At 55.2% G+C, this 22866-nt stretch overlaps 1 protein-coding gene across 2 annotated transcripts; it reads right to left on the bottom strand.

Annotated features, from left to right (window-relative positions):
- Positions 1-2570: 2570 nt before the first annotated feature.
- Positions 2571-21702, bottom strand: GTSE1 (G2 and S-phase expressed 1). Of its 2 annotated transcripts, XM_043562923.1 has the most exons (12): positions 21570-21702; positions 21224-21329; positions 15125-15182; positions 14418-15021; positions 12263-12433; positions 11347-11473; positions 9158-9538; positions 6199-6271; positions 5186-5425; positions 4069-4273; positions 3429-3641; positions 2571-2984 (listed from the first exon to the last, which is right to left on the bottom strand). In XM_043562923.1, the coding sequence occupies exons 2-12, from the start codon at positions 21243-21245 to the stop codon at positions 2901-2903; spliced, it is 2178 nt and encodes a 725-aa protein (XP_043418858.1). In that variant the 5' UTR covers positions 21246-21329; positions 21570-21702; the 3' UTR covers positions 2571-2900. The 2 variants fall into 2 exon arrangements, with proteins under 2 accessions (XP_043418858.1, XP_043418859.1); XM_043562924.1 differs by lacking the exon at positions 9158-9538 and having other exon boundaries at positions 21570-21701.
- Positions 21703-22866: the final 1164 nt, after the last annotated feature.

Here is a 22866-nt window from a genome sequence, read left to right as displayed (position 1 = left end):
AATGCAAATAAATGGAAATCGGGCCAATAACACCCCTCCCCCCCAAAGCTTCAGGTTAGAACTGGGCTAGTTTTTAATAGTTTCTTGACAGGTTGACAGTGGGCACAAGTGTTTAAACTGGGATGATTATTAAGGCAAGGCATTTTCCTGAGGACAGAACTACCTCGAGGGTCTAGAGAGAAACGAGGAAGGCCCCCAGTCTCCATTTCCGAGAAGAGAAGCAGGAACTGCCAGCTGGAGAGTCGTGGCCGTCGGTGCCACGAGCAGGCACAGGGCGAGCTCCCCGGGCAGGAAGGTCACAGGGCCCCTCAGGGAAACAAGAATGACTGCTTTTTCTGAAGAGTGTGTCATCCAATAACACATCCAATAGAGTATCTGTTTCATCTTGGACTTCCCAGAAGAGATGAGTAAGCACAGTATTTGGCCTCCTGGCCTTCGGGCAAATTTTGGGGTGAACCTTTAGTGGGGACTGTGGCAGTGGCTGAACCACGGGGTGGGTATTTTGGCTCAGTCTAGAGGACCACGCCCTTCCTGGATGTGGCAGTTTGGTACAAGGGCAGAAGCCCAGTTTTCCTGCCCGAGCAGAAGGATTTTTTTCAGGTCTGCTACCCCCCCCTCCCCCGCAAAGTGGCTGAAACATGATACATTTGCTACATTTTCTGCTGCTTTTCAGTTAAAGACAAGGTATTTCAGCTACTTTGGATGGCGCAGCGATAGGAAAGACAATGAATTCTCAAGTGCCATGTGCTAAGAGCCATGTAAGATTAGATTTCAGAGGCTTGCACCAGAAAATTAATGAAATATGATAAAAACCGGGTGAAGTTGGGCCTCTTAAACCCAGGAGGGTGGCCCTCTAGTGGCAGCCAAGGTCCTGTCTCCAGGGCCAGTGTGTCCTTTCCCACACTGAGCCCTTCGGGTGGTGCACTTAGGAGGAAAAAGAGAGCCTGGGGGACGTTCTGCCAGGAGGTGCTGCGTATCCTACACGTGCCTTTGGGGGGCCATCTCCCACCCATTTGAGAATTAGAGTCCTATTACTTCTGTCTTGCCTGAGGACACCTGCAGATTGGATGGCACCCCTGGGCCCCAATAAGAGCCTGGCCGCTCCTGAGGCAGCCTGGGGGGAGGGGCCCTGATGAGGGGAGCCAGGGAGCGGGCCCAGGACGGAGGGCCCAGCTCACGCCCTGGGTTTGGATGGGATGGCCAGACCCCCACTAGGTAACCGTGTATTAGCTAAGAGTTCAATGTGCCTCCCTCCCACCACTAGGCAGGGAAGCCTGAGCTTTGCCCCCCACCGCATCCCCGGGGCCACGTGGCCTGCCTCATCTCCATGAACACGTGGGGCGCTGGGCCGGCTCAGTCCGTGGAGCGTGCGACTCTTGACCTTGGGTTCGTGTAGAGATTACTTAAAAATAAATAAATAAAACTTTTAAGAAAACAACATGGGAATGAATCGATTCAGTTCTAGGTTTGGGGTTTTCCCCTGTGAATCGCGGGGCCACGGAGGAGTGGGCCACTGGGCTTCCTGCAGGTTCCCTGCTCCCGCCAGCCAGGGGTGGGGGTGGGGGGGGTACTCAGACAACAAGGTGAGTTGCTCTGAGTCTAACCGTGGTCTATTCAGACGACTGCGCGAGGCACTCACACATCCGAGCAGCCCCGCCTTTGTACGTAAAGCTTCTACCCACAGGTGCAGCCATCCTCTTCGGGACGTCTGCTTCCCCGCTGCAGACACCACAGGAGTCACCTTCCCGTTCCTGGCGTTAACCGGAGAAAGCTCAAAGTGCAGCCCCCCGCTCCCCGGCTCTCCCCACTCAGCCCCGGTCTCGTGCAGGAAACACCAGGTGGGAGCCCAAAAAGCAGGTGCACGTAGTGCTGTGTGCTGTGAGGCCACCGAACTGAGACTGAGAAATTTCCTCAAGAAGTGAGGTCTCTATACACACCAGTGGCTCGCAGGCTAGCTGGCTGTCAGAAAATACTAGAATGGCTTTAGGCAGGGACTACGCTGCCCAGTGGCCCTTAGCTCCGTCTCCTCCTGCCCTCCGGCCAAGGGCTCAAGCTTTAGCACAGCCGAGGGGTCCACTCCTCAGACAGGTGGCTCCTTACCTCTCTCACCTCCCCCCTCCGTCCTGGCCGCCACCTCCCTAGAACGGCCCACGCCCAGGGCGTCTGCATGCAGGTGCAGACTGCTGATCCTGCCCCCGACCGGGGCGGCGGGGCCTGGGGTCTGCATCTAAACCAGTATTTCTTCATACTCAATTCTGAAAATCACTTGGGGAAGGGTGTCCAGGTGGCTCAGTCGGTTGAGCATCTGACTCTTGGTTTCGGCTCAGCCCGTGACCTCACAGTTCGTGGGTTCGAGCCCCACATCAGGCCCCGCAGCTGGCAGCTCGGAACCTGCCTGGGATTCTCTCTCTGCCCCTCCTATGCTCGTGCTTACTGTTTCTCAAAATAAATAAGTGAGCTTCTAAATAAAATCACTCGTGGAAACAGTGTGACTAACGTCAATCTGGCATACTGGTTAATGATTAAAATAGTTACACCTGCTTAAAAATCAAGATAACCGTAAAATCGAACTGCTTTAATACATTTTCATTTATTTTCCAATTTAATTTAAACCTAGAATATTTACCTTTTCATGCAAACTTAATTTTAAAAATAGTCACCTGCCATTTTTACACGCAATAGACACAAAACAAAATTCTTCACCTCCAGCCTGGCGTGTGGGGCAGCGGTAAGCTCGGGGCCGATTGCACAACATCCCCTCTAGGCCCGGGACCTCTACTTGGGGTTGTTGTAAACAACAACCACGAAACAATTGCTCCTAAGATTTATTTCTAAGGGTTGAAAACCACCTTAGGACAGTTCTTTTAACGAAATGTAAAATGCGAAGGGTTTTATCCTCCTCAGAACTTGAGAAGTGGCGAATCGACATTTTCCTTGTCAGCCTCGGGACTCAGCTGGATCAGAGGAGAAGTCAAGTCTATCAGCTGCAAGACAGAGGCGACGGGGTGAATGACGCGGCCGCGTGGCCCCTCCCGGCCCGCGAGCCCCCTCCGCCGCGGCTCAGACACACTGAAAGTGCAGCTAGCACGTCTAAGAAGCCGGAAGGAGAAGATGCCACACGGAAGAACTCTGAGTTCTTGACACACATGTGCTCCCTCCTCACAAATCGGGCCCTGGGGGACCCTGGAGCCACAGTGATGGGACCTCTGCCCTCGGAGAGCTCCTGGGCCCCCAGGCAGGATCCCGCAGCAGGACTTGGTGAATTCTAAGCTCATGCCACCGCTGGAGGGTACCCCGACACGTGTCACTTTAGAGACCTCAGGGGCTGCTCTCGAGGGTCACCGCGATGTGCCCTGGGAGGAGGAACAAACCCAGAACTGAGACCACCCGAGGCCAAAGCCCACATGGAACCACCTGCTACTTCTCACCTGTGCCACCTCGTGGAGAGGCTTGGACGCGGTGGTTCTGTTCATGTCCGGAGTGTTGATCAGCAGGTCAATCAGAGGTCTGCCTTCAGAGCCCGGAGCCACGCTTGCTTCTGGAGTACCGCCCAGGTCCACAAGAGGGGGACTGACGAGGGCTGGGCCCTCGGCTTTCGGAGTGATGGCAAGTTGCTCCAGTCTAAGATCCACAAGAATCGCCTAGACGAGAACACGAGATCTAAAGGCAATTCTGGCACCTTTTTGTCAACCATGTTGAGAAAACAGGAAACCCAAGGAAGGATGGCCTTTAGCGGGGACAGCTGGCTGTGGTGTGCACGTACTGATGGGTGGAGCTCTCTCCTCCTCGGCCACCCCCACACGGCCTCCCAACTCCGTCTGCCGCCCTCTGGCCGATGGCCCACACTAGGGCTCCCACCGGCCTCTCCCACTGTCACTCTGCTTCCTACTGCCCGTCCTCTGGGCAAACACAGGAGGAGGGGAGAGGCTGGAGGTCCTGACTCCCACTCTCTGGCCCTGGGGGCCCGGGGACAACAGATGAAGTCCCAGAGAGGCAACTCGGCGGACCACCGTGCTGAGTGACCACGCGGCTTGGGGGCAGAGTCCAGGGTCCCGGAGAACACGGTACCTCACGAGGGCGTGTGTCTTCGGGTGGCCGGGCCGCAGCTGGCACTCCTTCTGCAGTGATGCTTTTTGGAACAGCCAAGTCGCTCTTTTCAGGAGAAAAGTTAAGTGCCTGTGGCACAGCCGACGGGGGGGAACAGGACCCGTCAGACGACGAGTCCTCGCGCCTGGAGGCAGCCTCGCTCCTGCTCGTCCTGGTTGGCGCGGCTCTGCGGGGAGAGAAAGGGCAGACCCCGTGAGGGACCGTAAGTGCTGGCTCGTCGGGCTAGGATTCTGTTCTGGGAGGAGATGTGTCACACGGGGCAGGGCGTGCTGGCTTTGGTTCCGGCTCCATCCGCGACAGCTCGAGTCCCTTTCTGACCTTCAGCTTCCTCGTGAAGAAAAATAAAAGGCCCGAATGGTCTCGGAGGTCCTTTGGCTCTAAAAGCTTACCAGCCTGCTACCCACACGGGCCTGTTTTACGCCCTTCCCTTCAGTCCGCGAAGTGGACAGAGACACGCTTGCTCCACGTTCAGGTAGAGAGGAGAGAGATGCTCCGATGAAAATGAAACAGGAAAACGGAATAGAGTGACCGGGTAGGGAGGCGGGACTTTCCAGAAAGGTCCCCGAGGTTGGCCCCTGAACGTGGACTTGAACCGTGGAGGGGCAGCGCATCCCGGACGGAGAGGACGGCCAGGACGGGACCGTCTGCCACGCGCTGAGGGAGGGGGCGGCGGGGCTGGAGCGAAGTGACGGGGACGGGGGCAGGGGAGGCGGGAGAAGCAGGTGGAACGGACGCGGTAGCAAATGCGGAGTCTGTTTCTCAGGAAGCCTGAGTGTGGTCACCCCTGGCCAAGACTACGGGACTGTCCTGGGGGCCCGGTTGCAAAGACCACACCAGACCCCAGACCCCGGGTGTGGGTGCACCTTGCTGAGTCTTCTGCCCAAAGGGCTCCCCCCAGTGAGAGGCCACGGCCCACGGCGACGGGGTGATTGGCAGGTGCCGTCCCTGCTTGCCCAGCCCTTCGGCCCAGTCGGGACAGTACGCTGGGTGGGAACGAGGATGGCCGAGCAAGCAGGTGCCCTCCCGCACTTCAGGGAGCCACCGACAGGCTTCTGTGGCCATCGCCTCTGCCTCTTACCTCGCTGCACATTTTTTCCGGAGTTCAGAGGAAAGCCGCGGAGCAGACACACACAGGGGAGAAGCCAGAGCTCTGGGCACAGTTTTGGGGGTCACCCGTGGAAGGCTGGAGAGCCGACGGCTGGCGGGCGTGGGCAAGGCTGACCCACGCCTCGTACTCACGGGGGTCGTCATACCGCTTAAATGTCCCGGTGAGGCCGGCCCGGATGAGTGTCCAGCGGGAGTGCTGTGGACAACTACCCTGGAAAGACAAAATGAGAGTCTTCAGCAGGCATGAACAAAAAGAAGATTCTATTCATCCGATATGCTAATGCAGTAAAAAGTCCTGTGACCTCAACAGACGAGACTCAGGCCTGCGAAGCCCGCTGGAGGTCTGCTCTGGGGAGGCAGGGCCGCCGCCAGCACCCTGGGAAACCCCGCTGTCTCCGGGCGGAGCATGTGAACGCACCTCGTGGGAGGTCCGCAAAACGTCACTTCTGACAGCGTAGGTATTTCCACGAGGAAATCCAGAGCCACAGCGGGGACTGCCCGGGCTCACACGCACACGGGGAGCCGTCACTGCGTGTTCGTTCATTCCAGCGCTCGGGTCACCTGAACCCCACGTGAGCGCACAGGACTGAATGCGGGCACCCGCGGCTCATTTCTCACACGTCCCGCTTTCCAATCTGGCGATACGTGTGGCTGTAACTGCCGGTGAATCCTCCTGATTTGTTCTGCGGTTACTGATAAAGACGGTCTGTGTGGAGTCAGCCACTATTTTAAATAGGTCGAGGGTCGCCTGGGGGGCTCCGTCGGTTGAGCGTCCGACTTCGGCTCGGATCATGGTCTCACGGTTCGCGGGTTCGAGCCCCGGGTTGGGCTCTGTGCTGACAGCTCAGAGCCCGGAGCCTGCTTCGGATTCTGTGTCTCCCTCTCTCTCTGCCCCTCCCCTGCTTGCACTCTGTCTCTCTCTCTCCCTCTCTCAAAAATAAACATTAAGAAAAATAAAATCAAAGGAAGTGGACGACTCCTCACCTTCCCACTGATGTGCAGGAATATGGCCTCTGTGCCCGACAGGACTTTGGCATTGCACTGTCTGCAGGCTCACCTGAGCAAGAGAGGAAGTGTGTCCCGTCAGTCAAACGTGGATCAAGTGACAAACCCACCACAGGGCCCTGTCCCTACTGTCCCCGTGTCTGCTCTGCCAGGACAGCTGGTGTCGCGACCACAAGGGTGCTCGCGGCCACGGAGGGAGCCCGCTGCCACGGTCGCAGGGCCGCATGTTCTAACGGCGTGGGGCTCCCCGTGGCCTCTCCGGCACTGAGTTTATGAGAACAGTTTGGCCCAGGGTGAATGATGAACGGTGTTCATGGACAGCCCTGTCCCTGACACCGTGAAGAAAAGAGAAACCGATTTCAGAGGCGCGTGAGGCATCATCAGGGGCACGGGCAGCAGAGGGTAGCAGCCGACGGGCACTGGGACCGGTCCAAGTCGGCGAGACCGGCAGATGACCGTGTGGTTGGAGGAAAGGCAGCCAGAGGCACGCCGTGGCCTCGGGCACCTGGGAAGAAAGGCAGCCGACGCCGCCAAGCACACTCGGTGCGCCCCGTGCCGTGGACGCTCCGAAGAACCGCTTTCAGCCAACACGCTGAGCTCCCTGCCATGGAAACCTCAATCTTATCTCCAGGGGTGACCGCTCCCACGGGGCCCGAACCCACACCTTCAACCACCTGCTCGGCACGGCCCTCAGCACAGCCCCGAACTGTGGCACCTCGCGCTCAACAGGTGCAAACCGGGCCAGTGGGCTCTACCCGGGGCTGCCGTTCCTCCAGCCCTCCCCTGGGCCCCTGGGTGTGGGAGGCAGCACCCGGGCGCCCCGCGGAGGCCTCCGGGTCACTCCCGAGTCCCCTCCCACACCGCCGCGAGCTCCCCTCCCGCCATGGTCTCCTGTCCACCTCACGGCCGGGCTGCCACGGAGCCCTCCCAGCTTCCATTCTTGCCCACGAGGGCCTGTTCATCACTCAGGGGAGGGATCTGCTGGAGGCCAGGACTCCCCGCCTAAAACCCTCTTCCTTAGCACCTGCACTGGCCCCCGGCTGCCTCAGTCCCCACCTCTCATGACCCTTCCCCTCGTTCACTAACTTGGCTGAGGTTGCTAGTGTTTGATCAGTATCCACCCTCTTCTTCTCAGGAAGGAACCTGAGCGGGGCAAGAAGACAGCACGTCTTAGCACCCCTGGCAGGGAAGCACGGTCACATGACTGAGGTCTGAGCGAGGGGACAGAGAGGGGCACACACAACTTCCATAAGCGCTCTCACAAGGTAGGGGTGTGGTCCCCTTCGCCCGTCCCACCCTCACAGCTGACGGGGCGGAAGGTGGGGCTGCAGCAGCCGCATTAGAGGATGAAGAAGAGACACCGGTCACGGCAAAACGAGACAGAGGCGGCCTGGGTCCTCAAAAGGCTTCAGGGCATTAAAGGCCACCTGTACCGGCCGGCAGTGCTGGAGACTTCGAGAGACAAGCACCTCTACTTGAGCGAAGCTACAGGGACCCTCTCCCTTAAGGCAGCTCTGCACGACCTCCCACGTTACGCAGATTTCTTAGATTCATCTGCCTCGACCAAGCACCTGCCACCTGCCAGATACCACGCCGGTGCCACTCACAGCCGGACAGGGAGGCAGCCCGGGTCCTTGGCCACGGAGGAAACACACGCGTGCGGAGGGAGACTCCGAAAGGCCAAGGTGAGGACAGCCACTGGGAACAACGGCCACCGTTCACACAGGGCTGGAAACTGCCCACGTCCCACCCGCCACAGCAGGGACCTCGGGAACACGCAGCACGTCCGGCAGGGACCAAGCAAGCACAAGTCAGCATCAAGGCCACCTGTTCCCGAGGGTATAGGCCCCTCGAGACCTGCCCCATCGAAGCTTTAAAACAATCCTCAAAAGGCTCAAGTCGACCTGCGATTGAAATGCCTGCCAAAGCAAGGTTCTACTCCTTAAGGCAAGGCAACAAAATGCAGATCTTCCAAGATCTTAAACCTGTACTGTAAACAACGATTACACATGAAGAGGCAGGAAAATGTGGTCATAATCAGCAAAAAAGTCAGTCACTAGAAACAGACCCCCAAATGACCGGGAAGGTGGCATTAGAAGAAACAGTGTAAATCAACTGTCATAAATATGTTCAAGAATTTAAATAAACACCATAAGGACAAAGATAGGGAAACTACAATGTCAGAAAAGAAAAATGAACTGAATGGGCGTAACCACGGATTAGACGCGCCGCAGAGAAAGACAGGTAAGCGTGAAGACAGGACGTTACAGATGTCAAAACTGAAACACAAGGAAAGGGGGAAACCCCGGGCCTCCATGACCTACAAGCCACATTGAGAGGTCTAGACTCGTGTAATTAGGGTCCCTGTAACTAGGGGCAGCAAGCAAACAGAATCTGAAGAAATAAGAGCCAAGTTTTTTTCCCAAAATGAATTAGAAACATCAAGCCACAGATCAAAGCAGCTCAGGAACCCCCAAGAAGGATAAACTCCAAAAAAGCCACTTCAAAATTCATAATAATCAAAATGCTGAAATTAACAATAGACAGAAGCTCCTAAGGGCAGCCTGGGAGCAGTGATGTGACAGAGGGAAGAATGTGGGATGGGGACTCCACTGAGTGCTCGTCCAAAATGATGCAAGCTAGAAGATGCTAGGACAACATATTCAAGGTGCTTTAATAGGGGCGCCTGGGTGGCTCAGTCGGTTAAGCGTCTGACTTCGGTGCAGGTCATGATCTCACAGTTCACGGGTTCGAGCCCCGCGTCGGGCTCTGTGCTGACAGCTCAAGGCCAGGAACCTGCTTCGGACCCCGTGTCTCCCTCTCTCTCTGCCCCTCCCCTGCTTGTGCGCATTCTCTCTCTCAAAAAAATGGATAAACGTTAAAAAAAAAAAAAAAAAAAAAACTAAGAAAAACATGCAGAAATTGCTCCATTCCTCACCAGTAGAAAACTTGGGGACCTTAAAGTGACTTGTTGGGGTGGGCATCGCCTTTGTCCTGCAGGGTAGCCGGGAATCACGCCCTCTCGCACTCCCGGCCGTATTCAACGGAGACGGCGGCGACCAGCCGGAATGACAGCTCAGCCCCGGGCCTCCCTGTTCCAGAGCCGGGGCTTGGGCGACAGCCGCGGGGGTGAGCGCCTTGGCTGGCTCCCTTGTCACCTCCGCAGCCGAGGTCCATTTACTCCTTCTGCAGGACGCACCCCCAGGGCCTCCCTGCAGGGACGGCCGGGACACAGCAGGTCCCACTCCGCCTGACTGGCTGGCGCACGACACAGGCGGGGAACTGTTCGCAGGAAAACGTGCAGGTTCACTTGATTTAGCTGGAAGAGGAGACACGACGTCTGGTTATGGCTGAGGCTTGGGTCACTTTTAAATTATGAAGTTACTTGACAAACACATACGAGGTACGCTGTCTTCACCCGTATCTACCTGAAAATGTTTTCAAGTGAAGGAAATGTATTTCTATCGTCACGATCTCCATGTAAGAGAAACACAGGACCTGCGAGCGATACTCCGTACACCCGTCAGGTAACATCCTCAAACAGGACAAGCTGGGTCGCTCGTGGCTCAGCAGAGCGCGTTGTAAGGTACTAACTCTAGACGCAATTACCAGGATGCACCTAAGCGTACGTAAATTCGAACTCTCCCCCTCCACCGACTGTGTCAACAGCAGACATCTACGCTGGCTGAGCCCACACGAGCGGGCGGTCCGGCCGCGCCTCTGGGCAGGGAGGAAGGGAGGGAAGGGCGGGAGGAGGCGCATTCATCACTGGTGGGCTCCCTCGAGTCCCAAGGAGGCTGGGTCATGGCCATCACGAGCGCCATTTAAAACAGAAGGTCGGCGAACGAGGTCCTCAGGTGCCAATATGCCCCGTGCAGAAGGCAGGCTGGCGAGATCCCAAAGAAGGCCTCGAAGAGAACGGCTGACGCCATAGCTCTTTTGTTCAGTGCGTAAGGCTTTATGGTGCTCCCGCCCCCCCCCCCCCCCCGTCCTGTCTGACCCAGCCTCCCCAGCGTGTACCACGCAGAAAGACCCACACTCAGGCCCGTTCCATGTCCGTCTCAACCTTTAGCGGGTAGGAACGCAGGGCCCCCGAGTGAAAACAGTGCTGACGCCCCGCACCGCCGCGGCCACTCAGGCCTCACAACCTCCGACGAGACAGAACTTCCTTTCCCCGAACGCGGGCCACGCGCTCCTTCTGATGCCCGGAAGAGCGCGTCCGGGGAGGCTCTGTCCCGCGGTGTGTCCGGTTCCGGGGACAACTGGAGTTCTCTTGGCCGCCACCTGGCAGCGGGGGCTCCAAATCACGTCGGCCTAACGCCAGAGCTCACGCTTTGCGGTTTGACAAAAGGCGCACAGGTCTGCACCGCAAATACGCGCGGAAGAGGGCGGAGTCCTGAAGGGAATCCAAGGCTTCCCCCGACAGGTCACGAGGGCTCCTCCCCTTTACCACCAGATGGCGCCCTTGGCTTGCGAAGGTTACCACCGTGCAGAGGCGGGTTTGGGTCGGGGGTTTAAAGAAGCACAGGCACTTACAGGGGCCACGTGCCCTACGTTATCTGGAACAGTCCTATTTTTTTTTTTAATTTTTTTTTTCAACGTTTATTTATTTTTGGGACAGAGAGAGACAGAGCATGAACGGGGGAGGGGCAGGGAGAGAGGGAGACACAGAATCGGAAACAGGCTCCAGGCTCTGAGCCATCAGCCCAGAGCCCGACGCGGGGCTCGAACTCACGGACCGCGAGATCGTGACCTGGCTGAAGTCGGACGCTTAACCGACTGCGCCACCCAGGCACCCCTGGAACAGTCCTATTTTTAAAACCTGTGTGTGATTACACCAGCGTCCTCGTGTGTCGCGGGCACGTGGGGGGCCCACCAGCTTTGGGACGGCTGGAACCACCCTGCCCTAAAACCCCTGGCCTGAGCGTGCCCCTTCTCAGAGGAGAAACCCTGGAGGGCAGGGGGCCCGACACAAATGTCTCCTGCCCCAGACCGCAGCAAACCCTCCAGAACCTTCTGCTGAGTCTACGTGGTTCTGTGAAAACAGTCTCAGTGGGTTGGATAGCATTCAAGGCCTTGCCTCTTGAGACACGGGCGGGTCTGGGCAGGAGACACTGGCTGGCTTACCTCTGCAGGTGGCCGGAGAAGCACACACACTGGAAATCCCACCAGAAACAGACCCTGAGGAAGACGACTTCCTTGAAAGACCGCCAGCACACCCACTTGGTTTTAACAGGGTCCTCTTCGGCCCCAACTGAAACAAAACATTAAAAAACAGAGTCATCGAAGATTTTGTTATCTACCCATTACTTTTTTATGCAAAAATTGGGTTTAAAAATATTTTTTTAAATGTTTATTTTTGAGAGAGAGAGAGAGAGAGAGAGAGAGAAAGTGAGCAGGGGAGGAGCAGAGTGAGAGGGAGACAGAAGATCTGAAGCGGGCTCCTCGCTGACAGCAGGGCTCCGACTCATGAACCATGAGATCATGACCTGAGCCACCCAGGCGCCCCCCTAAAATAATTTTTAATAATTGAGTAATCATCATCTTAAGTGTAAAGAAAAGGCCAAGCAGTACTTCTCAAGCGCGGTCTTCAAAGCCCTGCATGAGTGAGAAACGTGGGAGACTCCTGAAATGCAGATGTTGGGGCTCTGACCCTGCCCCCGGAGTCTGTAGCTGGGGCCCAGCTTCTGGCGAGTACATCAGCGGTTCTCACACGCAGCACCGTTTAACCACAAAGCTGCGGGCGCTCGTCTCCAGGCCTGTGAGCTGCGGTTTCCAAGCACGGACATCCCATCTCGTCTGAGGGCAGCCGGAGCGGCACAGACACACACAGGCTCGGAGAGGCAGACTTTTCCCAGTCCACGGAGCCCCCCGCGCACGCCAGGCCGTGTTCTCTGCATTGCAGCAAGCTGCCTCTCACGGGTCCCAGTTTCAACCTTCCTAAACTTGACTTCAGTCAAAGACACACCACATGATACCCAAAGCCACCCCTTTATTCTCCTTGCTCACAGGCCACACCCACCCACAGCCCCGGCAGACCCACCTTGCTCAGGACAGGGAGCGATCGCTTGCCTTGGACCAAGTGGCTGCCCCCGGCCGGCAAGCTGGCGCCCTCCCGGGCAGCACTGGATTTGTCAGGGGGCACGGCCCCGCGGGATTCCTTCTCATTTAGGTTTCTCACGCCGGAAGGGCTAGCTGGTGTCCTTTTCATAGGCTGAAAAATTGCAATTTGAATTGAGAGCACTGTCTGGCCTTGAACGACGCGCAGATGCACCAAGGCGTCAATTTCGAGCACCAGCAGCACCATCTATCTTCCCAGCGCTGTACGTGCTCAGTTCACCCGCTGGATGGAAGGGATGGAGGCGGACACGGCAACTGGCTTCCTCTGCCAAATTACCACGGACAGAAATGACGACGGCGTTTGCTTCCTCATTAAAAACAGCAAAATAATACTAAGATCCTTGCAGGAGAGAGATCCCCTAAAGCTATTCCTCAATCAGGATTCTTATTTAAAGACGATAATGAGGAAAGTGACTCTAGTGACAAAAACTCTTAAATGCTGTATGGAAAGGAATCACTCATTAAAAGGTCATTTCCTCTCCCCGAGAGGCAGCTCAGTGGCAACGAATCTTCTCCGAAGAGTACTGAGAGCCATTTTTCTTTGGAGAGCAGAGTCAAACAAAGAATACATTTCTGACATATTTAGACGCAAGGGCATTCCTGGCACTGACCCCTGCGGATAAAAATAACCCCTTGTAACAAGGAGCGCTAATGAGAAGCGGCAGCAGCTCATAAGGTCAGAGCAACGAAACAATCACTTTCTTTTTCCTTCACAGCATTTTAAAACTTGAGATCTACCTCATGGACGTAAGTTCGCCATCTGAAAGTGTGCGTTCCCAGTGGTTTCTGCACGTTCACAGTGCTGTAAGGCCAGCGTCAGTATAATCTTAGACCATACTTGTTGTCCCTGAAGGAAACTGCTAGCCATTAGCAGGTGCCCCCGCCCCCCTACTCCCTCAACCTCCCCGCCTGCACACTGGCTAACCTACCCCCCTCAATACAATTCGCCCGTCGTGGTCCCTCATGCCAACAGGATCGTACAGCAGGTGACCTTTGGCGTCCGGCTGCTTTCACTAGGCAGGTCTTCAAGGGTCATCCATGTTCTACTATGTACTAATATGGCATTTCTTTATTGCCTGAGTCCAGCCCACGTGTTACACTCAGAAATCCGTGCGCGGGTCCACGTATTACATAGAAGACCCGTGTCCCTCTTGTTCTGGAGACCTCACTTTGGAAATTGACATCCAAACAGGCTCCGGCAGGAGGAGTTCGTGTGATTAAAGGAACGACGGCCCAGCTCCTTAGGGGAAGCGATGGCCAGCACGCCTCCTCCGTCCAGGCTCCAGTGCGGCACAAGCGCCTTTAGCTCGGATCAGTTCTGGGTCCTGAGCGCAGGGAGTCGCGCGGTTCGGGAGATGTGCTTGGAGAGGGAAGGCGCTCCCCGGCCCTCGCTAGCTGTTTTGCACGGACCCAGACTTGCTCATGACCCCACACAGCATCTCCGTAACCAGCTCAGAGAGCTGAGGCCCGGGGCCCCGGTTAGGAGCAGAGCTGAGAAGCGGTGCTCGGCGGGCTCCAACCTGCTGCCTCTCCTCGAAGCATAACTTCCTCCCCTGAGTGAGGCCAGGTCAGCGAGGCCTGGAAGCAGCCGTGGCGTGACCCTCCCTTTCTCCTGCCCTAGCGCTCCGCCCTACAAACTGCAGGGGCTAACCGCACCCCAAAGACCTGCCCGGCCACTGCCACTGCCCAGGACGGCCCATCCATTTAATTCCTGGGAGGAGAGCAGTCTCAACAAAATCCGGTTCAGGGAGGGGAACTGTTGGAAGCTGCTTGTTAATGTAGATGAAACCCCTAATGAGCAGGAAATCCGAAGCTGTAGCATCTAGGAAGGGATGTTTTTAAGTCATCCCAGGAGGAAGGCAGCCGCGCCTGCGTCCACATGCACCCCAAACCCAGCTCCCCGTGCCGCTCCTGCCCCCCGTGGACGTGCGGTTCCCATGCTTCCCAGCCCTCAGCCCAGCTACGTTTCCAAGCTTCTCCCCACAACGGTTTCCGTTAGGGCCACAAACCGCGAGGGCTAAAACGCAAGGGAGCACCTAGTCCCGCACACGCATGTCCTGGCACGTGAACGTGTCTACCTGCTCCGCCGCCGCATGAATGGTTTTCCCTCTCACAGACGAAGCTCGGGGCCGTACCGACTGGCTGATGACCTTTTTCTGAGGCCCTGCCTGGTTTGGAGGGGGAGCAGCACCGGGTTCCACCGGCAAGGAAGAGCGAGGCGAGTGCAGCGGTCCCTGCGTCTGGGCTTGGCCGGCCTGGGCAGAAGCTGCCCCCAAGGGGGTCTGGCTCAGCGGTGCCCTCAAGGGGCTGTCCGACAGGTAATATGTCTCCCTCTTCAGTGACCTGGGGCTCTTCCTCATTTCCATTTCTTTCTCAAACAGGTTTATTTTTAATTTCGATTCCTGGATAAATCTCTCCACGCTCTGGCTCCAAAGGTCTTCGGGCCTGGCCGCTTGGGCTGCCTTGTTTTTGCTTTTGCTTTCGATCTGGAAGGCCAGCAAGTGAGCCTCCGTGTACACTTCCACAAACTTCTCCCCAGTGAGAGGGCTCCAGGTGAAGTGACCTTCCGAGCCTGGCAGAAGCGGTTCTTCGGGAACGTGGTGATTTAACTCTAAGCTGGCAGCGACACATCTTTCTTTATGCCCCACGGGTCCAAAGAAGACTTCATCATCTTCATTTGCACTGTTTTAAAATAAAAGGATCATTAAGGACACTGGCAGTTAAATGAAAGACCTTACCGAATGCGGTTAAGCCCAAGGCAAGGGAAGAAAACTCATCCGTTTACCTTGAAGAAGACAGTGAAAGATCGAAGTCAAACTTTTCATCGGCCAGGAGAAGAATGTCTGTGGGGGGAAAGTCCCGTGTTATTTGAGGGCTGGGGTTGATAGAGAGAAAACATTACCAGTCTCTACAGCTATAAAAACAATGACAACATTTCACTCCCCAAAGTGTACCTTATCACGATTTTAACAGTCACCTCATCACAGAGGGCCCAAGGTTATCTTGGTTTTTTTGTTTTCTTTTTAAAATAGCATCAGCCGTTGGGTGTTTGCTGAGCTGCCCCAAAAGTCGAAGTCCTTATCTTTAAGGTAGAATCTAAAATGCATTCACCAAGTCATTGAACTAGTTTTTTCTAGACTAGGTAAGTCATTTTCAGGTTAGAGCATTTTCAAAAGACCACGTGCTTCAGGTTCCCTAGAACTAAATTCCTGGCTTACAAGCTCTTTCAAAATCAAATTCACTATCATTCGCATGTGCAGTCACCACTCCATTCGTATTTGCTGACTCCCTTCGCTTCTAGAGCCCAACTCGCCCCAGAAGAAACTGCACTCTGTATCCCCCACAGTACCTCCATAGGCCCGGTCTAATAAGCCTGCTCCCTCCACCCAACCTCCAGCTCCCAAGCAACTTCTCCCCCCCTCAGCTCCCCCCACCCCTGCATCACCTTGACCTGACCTCTGTCACCACACTAGCCCTGCTGCAGATGTCCCTTCGCTCTTCCGGGGCCCCAACTAGACTGTAAGCTCCCCCAAGACAGCAAATGTCCACCACTCTCCCAAACTCCCTCATGTCCAGCAAGGGGCCTGGACACTTGGCAAATAATTATCGAAATGTGCTGAACGGGTATTTCCACCACGTAAAGTTGACACAGCGCTTTCACAAATCACATCTTATTTGACCCTCGTAAATGATGCAGCACACTTATTAAAACCATAAAGATTTAACATATACTAATACCCTAATTAGACCCTCGTTAGTCACACCAATTTTTCTTAATTACCCAATCAAGGGAAGGGTAGAAAGCACAAATGCACAAAAGAAGTAAAAGGAAATAAGCACAGAGAGAGGAACTGAAAAGATTCATAAGCTAGTCTGCTCAACTCCAGGCACATAAACCTAAGAGCCTGGCTGAAATGGATAATTTTCTAGAAAACGGAGTTTATTTTTTGTATTTAAATTACTTAAATTGATTTATTTCTAAAGCGGACCCCAGAAGAAAAGGAAAAGATCTTAACGGTTCAATGACCACGAAATAACTGCACAGACTTATTCGAGGGCTCTTCTCCTCAAAAGAGCCCAAGTCCACGACAGTTTCACAGGAAATTCTGTCATGTCGTTCAAGAATGGATCATTCCAGAACTATTTATATTGCTCCACAGGATAGAAAAAAGGAACTTTCAACTCACTTCTATGAAGCAAGCATGACCATACCAAAAACCTCTAAAGTTAGCTCAGAAGGAAAGCTACAGACCAGGTTCCTAACGTAAAAATCCTAAATAGGAATATTAGGTAACAGAATCCACCAACACATTAAAAGAAGAAGAATAGGGGTGCCTGGGTGGCTCCGTTGCTTAAGCGGCCGACTTCGGCTCAGGTCGTGATCTCACGGTCCGTGAGTTCGAGCCCCACGTCGGGCTCTGTGCTGACAGCTCGGAGCCTGGAGCCTGCTTTGGATTCTGTGTCTCCCTCTCTCTCTCTGCCCCTCCCCTGCTCGTGCTCAGTCTCATTCTCTCTCTCTCTCTCAAAAATAAATAAAAACATTAAAAAAAATTTTTTTTTAAATAAAAGAAGAAGAGTAGATCGTGACTAAGTGAAGTTCGTTTCAGGACTTCAGGATGGCTTAACTTTACACAACCCAGTAACATAATTGTTCTCTTACTGGATCTGAAAGGAAAGCCGTAGGTCACAGCCATCTATGCTGACAAGACACTTGAAAAACTGCAACGAACTTTGTTGACTTTAAAAGCCCTTCCTAAAAAGTAATGGGTACCCGACAGATACGTGTTACCATACGAGGAAGCATCCACCTAGAGCCCAAAGCCAAACTGGGGTTTAATGGGATCCCGTCAGAAGCGCCCCTTCTGAAGTCAGGAGCGTACACGTGTGATCAGTCAGGACAGGTTAACCCGCGCCGATATGACAACCCCCGAGTCTCTCACTCGGCCTCTAATTCTGCTGAGGGTGGGCTTGGGCCCTGCTCTCCGCCCTCCTCTCTGCACAACCCAGGAGCCTGGGGAGCCTGGTGTTGGTGCGGAAGAAAAGGGAAACAGCAAATCCCGTACCAGTTCTCGACGGCCCGGAAGTAACACATACACAAACCACACTCCCATTTCACTGGCCGCCTTTCCCGTCCCCCGAGCTGAATCCCGCCTCAAGCAGGTGGGCAGGTACAATTCTATCATGTACCCAGGAGGAAGGAAAAAAAAAAAAAATAGAAAGGGGGAAAGAAGAAAAAAGTGGAAATACTAATAAACAGCACCAGAAACCACCATCGCTATGTAAATTAACCCGCAAGTCAGCATGAGGGATAACGGAAGTCCAAAGAGGCAACTCCGTGAAAGCTGGGCACTTGGAGACGATGTCTGCTGTCACAATTCCTGACACAGATCTGGATACACTAACTAACACAGACGAGGGAAAGAACCTGGAGGCAAAAATACCATGGTGCACAGGTGCTAAGATTATACACACCAGAAATCGCATGGATACTGTCATGAGTGGTGAAAGGATGCAACCAGGTGCCTGGGGACAAAATCATCACACAGCCATCTACGGTGTTCACGCCTACCAAGAACGGTTAGAAGACACGATGGAAGACAAGTCCTCATCACAAAGGCCTACGTTAGCAGCAAACCCCACAAAATGCAGATACACAAACCTAGTGGGAGACACGTAAGATTCACATAAAGAAAACTCAGTGTATGATAAAAGTAGCCTGCGAAATAAAACGGGAAGACAGAGTATTCGATAAACGGTATTTTCCCTTAGAGGAAAATACACATAAAAGGACTAAGAAGAACCCACGGGGAAATTATGTTATAACCCGGAGTGAGGAGGTCTAACTATGACACCAAAGTGGAAGGCATAAAATAAAAGACTGATAGTACAATGTATAAATAACAATTTTAAAACTCTGCATGGCAGAGATCACCATGAGCAAAGGCAAAGAAACAATCAGCAGGGAAAAAGTATTTGCAGCTCACATCACAAAGGGCTCATCTAGGAGCAGTGCCTACAGACTGCTAAGAAAACAAACAGTAACAGAAGAACTGACGAAGGATAAGAGCAGAGAAAATAACTGATGAAATGAAATAAAATAAAAATAACCCTGAGATTCCACTTCTCACCTATCAGATTGTCAAAGATCAAAAAGTCTGGTGCCATGCGGGCAAGGCTGCGGGGGAGAGACCAATTCCCAGACTGCTGGGGAAGGTGTCACTTGGCACGGCCCTCCTGAGTCACCCGGCAGCACCTACAAAGCGCAGGTGTCCCCCCGGCCCAGCAAGCGGACTTGTGGGAGTACATGTCACGGGCAGTCACGGCGCAATTCGCCGCAGCAGCCTTTGAAAAAGCAAGACACCGGACACAAACTGATTAACGTCACCCACAGCAGCTGGGAGAAATTATAGCACCCAACCTACCCCCCACGAAGATGGCCACCACAGAGACACAAAAGAGAACGGGAACCCTGTGTTGACTTACAAAAAGCATCAGGATAAATGAGGTGCCCATACCAGGACGCAGCACAGGGCCCCATCTGCTAGAAAAAGAGGACACTCGGGGGAGCCTGGGTGGCTCAGTCGGTGGAGTGTCAGACTTCGGCTCGGGTCATGATCTCACGGCTCATGGGTTCGAGCCCTGTGTCGGGCTCTGGGCTGACAGCTCAGAGCCTGCAGCCTGCTTCAAATTCTGTGTCTCCCTCTCTCTCTGCCCCTCCTCCATTCGTGTTCTGTTTCTCTCTCTCTCTCTCAAAAGTAAATAAATATTAAAAAAAATTTTTTTAAGAAAAGGAGGGCAGTCAGCCGACAACATATACACATACTGGTTTCCTCTTGCACAGATTAGCTCCGGAAGACCAAACAGACCAAAGACATCGATGGCCTTTGGAGGGGCAGCTGGGTGGCTGAGGGGGAGGCTGCAGGAGGTGGCAACGGGCAGGGTCAGATCCTGGAGGGTTTGCAAGCCCAGGCAAGGAAGGAGCTCCTGTTTTATCCAAAGTGCGACAGGAAGCTACTGGAGGTTTTAAGCGGAAGAGTTATGATCTACCTTGTGTTTTCAAAAGGTTACCCTGGCTGCTGTGTAGAGTGGATGAGAAAAGCAGGCCGTATCTCCTGAAATCACGCATTGGCCAAAGTGCAAAATGTCCGAGGGGGTGGAAGTGAGTTAATGTGGCTGAGAGGCACACGGTGGCGGCCTCCGGGTGGGGCTGGAAAGAGGGAGATGGATCCAAAATCTATTCAGAAGGTGGAAATCGCAGTAAATGATGATTGAATGAACACGGCCCCTTCACAACTTAGCTAAGTATATGGAGGAGCCGTTCCCTTCCATGAGAGGACAGATTGCAGCCCAAGAGCGGGGAGATGGGGGCACACTGAGTATGAAGTACAGGACAGGGGAAGATGCCAAACAGGTGGGTGGATATACAGCCCAGAGCTCGGAGGAGAGGGTGCGCTCAAGACAAAATGCGGCACCACTAGAAAGGAGATGGCTTTTCTAAGTTTATTTATTATTTATTTTGAAAGAGACAGAGACAGCCCAAGCAGGGGAGGGGCAGACAGAGCCCAACACGGGGTTTCAACCCACGAGACGGTGAGATCAGGACCCGAACCGAAATCAAGAGTTGGACACTTAACAGACTGAGCCAGCCACACGCCCTGCAGATGGGGTTTAAAGCCATGGGAATGTCTGAGAGCCCTGGGGTATGGATACAAAGAGACCCCAGAGACGTCGTCCTGGGTAAGATTAGCTTCAAAAGACAGTGGAGGAAGAGGAGGCTGCAAAGTGATGGATAAACCAACCAGAGAGGTGGAAGGAAAACCAAGGCTGCCTTGGAAGCCAGGTGAGAGGGAAGTTTCCAGAAGGAGAGGTCAGATGTCATTGAGAGGTTGATTAACAAGAACAGAAAAGTGATCACAGGTTTGGCAACATGTATGTTGTAACTGATGAAAGCAGTTTGAACAGAGTGGTGAGGACCGAGGGGTTGGTCGAGGAACGCGGGAAAATAGCAGAACAAATAGAGAAAGCTCTGGAAGGCGGGCTCCCAGAGTGGAGGATATGGAGACAGAACAGAACGTATTTGTGTGTCAATGACAAGCAGGAGCGAATGAATGGACAGGCACAAGGTGAGGCCAGGGAGGGAGGGTGACACGAGGGGTGTCCTCAGAAGCGGCAGTGAGGATTCTCCATGCACAAGGAAGGGACTGGTATCTGAAAGGGAGGAGAAGGGGGTGCAGCGGCAAATCCCTTTCTAGACAATGAAGAAGTGACGAGATGGGCCAAGTCTCTAGCACGGTTTCAGCAAAGCGGAAGTTATCCGGGTACCCCGTCTGCCTGCCGCACAGGGGTGCGTGAGGAACAAAGGATAGGGGATGTCGACAGGCTTTAAGAGAAAAGGCGGGTGCGGCCCTTCCCTCATTCCGCGAGGCTGGATTCTCGCCGGGATGCTCAAACCAGACAGGGACAGAGCGAGAGGAAAAGCCGCCAAGATTCTGAACACACCTTGGCAAACAGAAACCGGCGACAGACGCGGAAAGAACGCATCGAACTCCCTCCCACAAGTGTGTGAGTTCCTGCGAAGTGCCAGGCAGTGTTCTCCGCACTGGGTGTACACAGCGAGTAAAACTGGAAAGGATCCTGCTACCACGGTGGGAATCTAAAGCCGCGTTGGGGAGGGGGGGCGGGGTGCGGTGCGGGATGCAGAAAACGGAATGAAGGAAGCCGGAAGGATGCAAACCCCCTGAAGACAGGGATCGTGAGCCGCACGGGCACAGAGCACAGGGTGAGCACTGGATAAACCAAGGACTACGTCCTCACAGAAGCACGAACGCCACCTGCATCCTCACTGAGCTCCCTGCACGGCGGCGCTGCGGCCACAAGGACATACCATCCTTCTTGGGAACCTCCATCCCGGCCTCTCGAGACTGGCTGGCTGAAGGCGCGTCGGTCGCCAAGCGTGTCCTCCTTTCACGGCGAGGGCTGTCAAGAAGTCACTGCGGGAAGGGCGGGGCCGGCAGGTGAGCCGGTGTCAAGGCCCAGGACGCCCCCACCCCCACCCCCGACCCCTCCGCCCCCTTCCAGCGGCCGAGCGTCCCCAGGCCGGGAGCTCCGGGGGCCCGATCGGGCCGGCACACCGCGGCCGGGGGCCGGACCGGTGGGGGAGGGGGGAGACCCCGGCAGCCCCGACCGAACGCGCGAAGGGACCCCGCAGCCCGAGCCACCCCGCCCCTCACCCGAGCGGCGGCGACGCCTGGCGACCGCACCTCCGCCCGGAATTTAAACGCGGCGCGGCGAGCGCAGCGCGGGCTGCCGATTGGCCGGTTTGAACGGGCTGCGCAGCGTCGCCGCGCCCGGTGCATCCTGGGGGCCGCGGCCGGGGCTGGGGAGGGCGGCGCGCGTGCGCACTGCCTCCGCGCGCGGGTGGGCGGTGCCCGCCGGCGTTCCGCCGTGAGCCCGCGGTGGGCGCGCAGAGCGGGGCGGGGCTTCCTTGCTGCGGGTACCGCGTGCCCGCCCGTTTGGCCCGGGGTGGCTACGCGTGACAAGGGACGTGGTTCCGATCCCAGCTCTTCATCTGTAAATGGAGAGACTTCATTTCCTACAGCAGGATGTTGACTGTGAAGACCGAACGAAATAGGTGCACCTGTCTGCTTCGTAAAGCAGTTCGCACCGGTTACTAATACCGTAGCAAGACCCGGCCCCTGCCCCTGCCCCTGCCCCGAGGAGCGCACCGGGTGACGCTGGTTTGTGCCCCCCCCGGGCCAGGAGAAGCTGAGTGGTGGCGGAGAACTGTGATGGTCTGAGCCTGGCCAGAGGTGCGGCCCAAGCTTCCCCTGGGCTTCACAGCGGCTGGGGGGGAGGGGGGGGGGTCCTGCGGGGGCAGATTGGAGGAGCGCGCAGGGTCCCGTGATCGAGTCTGCATGGGGGAATGCACAAGTTGGGGCAAGATCCCTGATCTGAGCGACGCGAAGCACTGACGGTGAACAGGGCAGTCCGCCGCAGCTTGAGACTGACCTCACTTGAGCCTTGGACTGGCGTTCAGGTATATGTAATACCCACCTCGTGGGCGGGACAGTGGCATGAGGGGGTCCCCTCAGGACACAGTGTCATGAAGCCGTTACCCTAGGTATCTGGCACTGGTGGATGTAGCGGGATGTGGGAAGGAGGCGCCAGGGATGACGCCTAGGGTCTGCCCTGCGAAGGAGGGAACTCCAAAAGGGAGAGCACCATTGTCAGGCATGATAATGAGCTATTTATGTGGGGCAGGTTGGGTGGAGAACTGTCCAGAAGGCAGCCATCCTGGGCCCGGGACCTACACCAAGAAGCCTTCCAGGCTGTCTGGCATCTGGACCATCCACACCAATCACCCCCATTTCACTGTGGTCCCTTCTCACTTCTGATCCTGAGTGCAGCTCCCCAGGAGACTGTGAGCCTAAAAGGCAGGGTGGGGTCACAGTCATGTGACGTCCCCAGCTTCACCCAGCCCAGCACCGGACCCCAGGCAAGAGCTGAGAGCACGGAAGCTAGGTATTC

Source organism: Prionailurus bengalensis, chromosome B4 (genome assembly GCF_016509475.1).
Source record: "Prionailurus bengalensis isolate Pbe53 chromosome B4, Fcat_Pben_1.1_paternal_pri, whole genome shotgun sequence".
Taxonomy (NCBI): Eukaryota; Metazoa; Chordata; class Mammalia; order Carnivora; family Felidae; genus Prionailurus; species Prionailurus bengalensis.
Note: the sequence above shows the minus strand (reverse complement) of the source record. Positions and strands in the feature narration are given on the sequence as shown.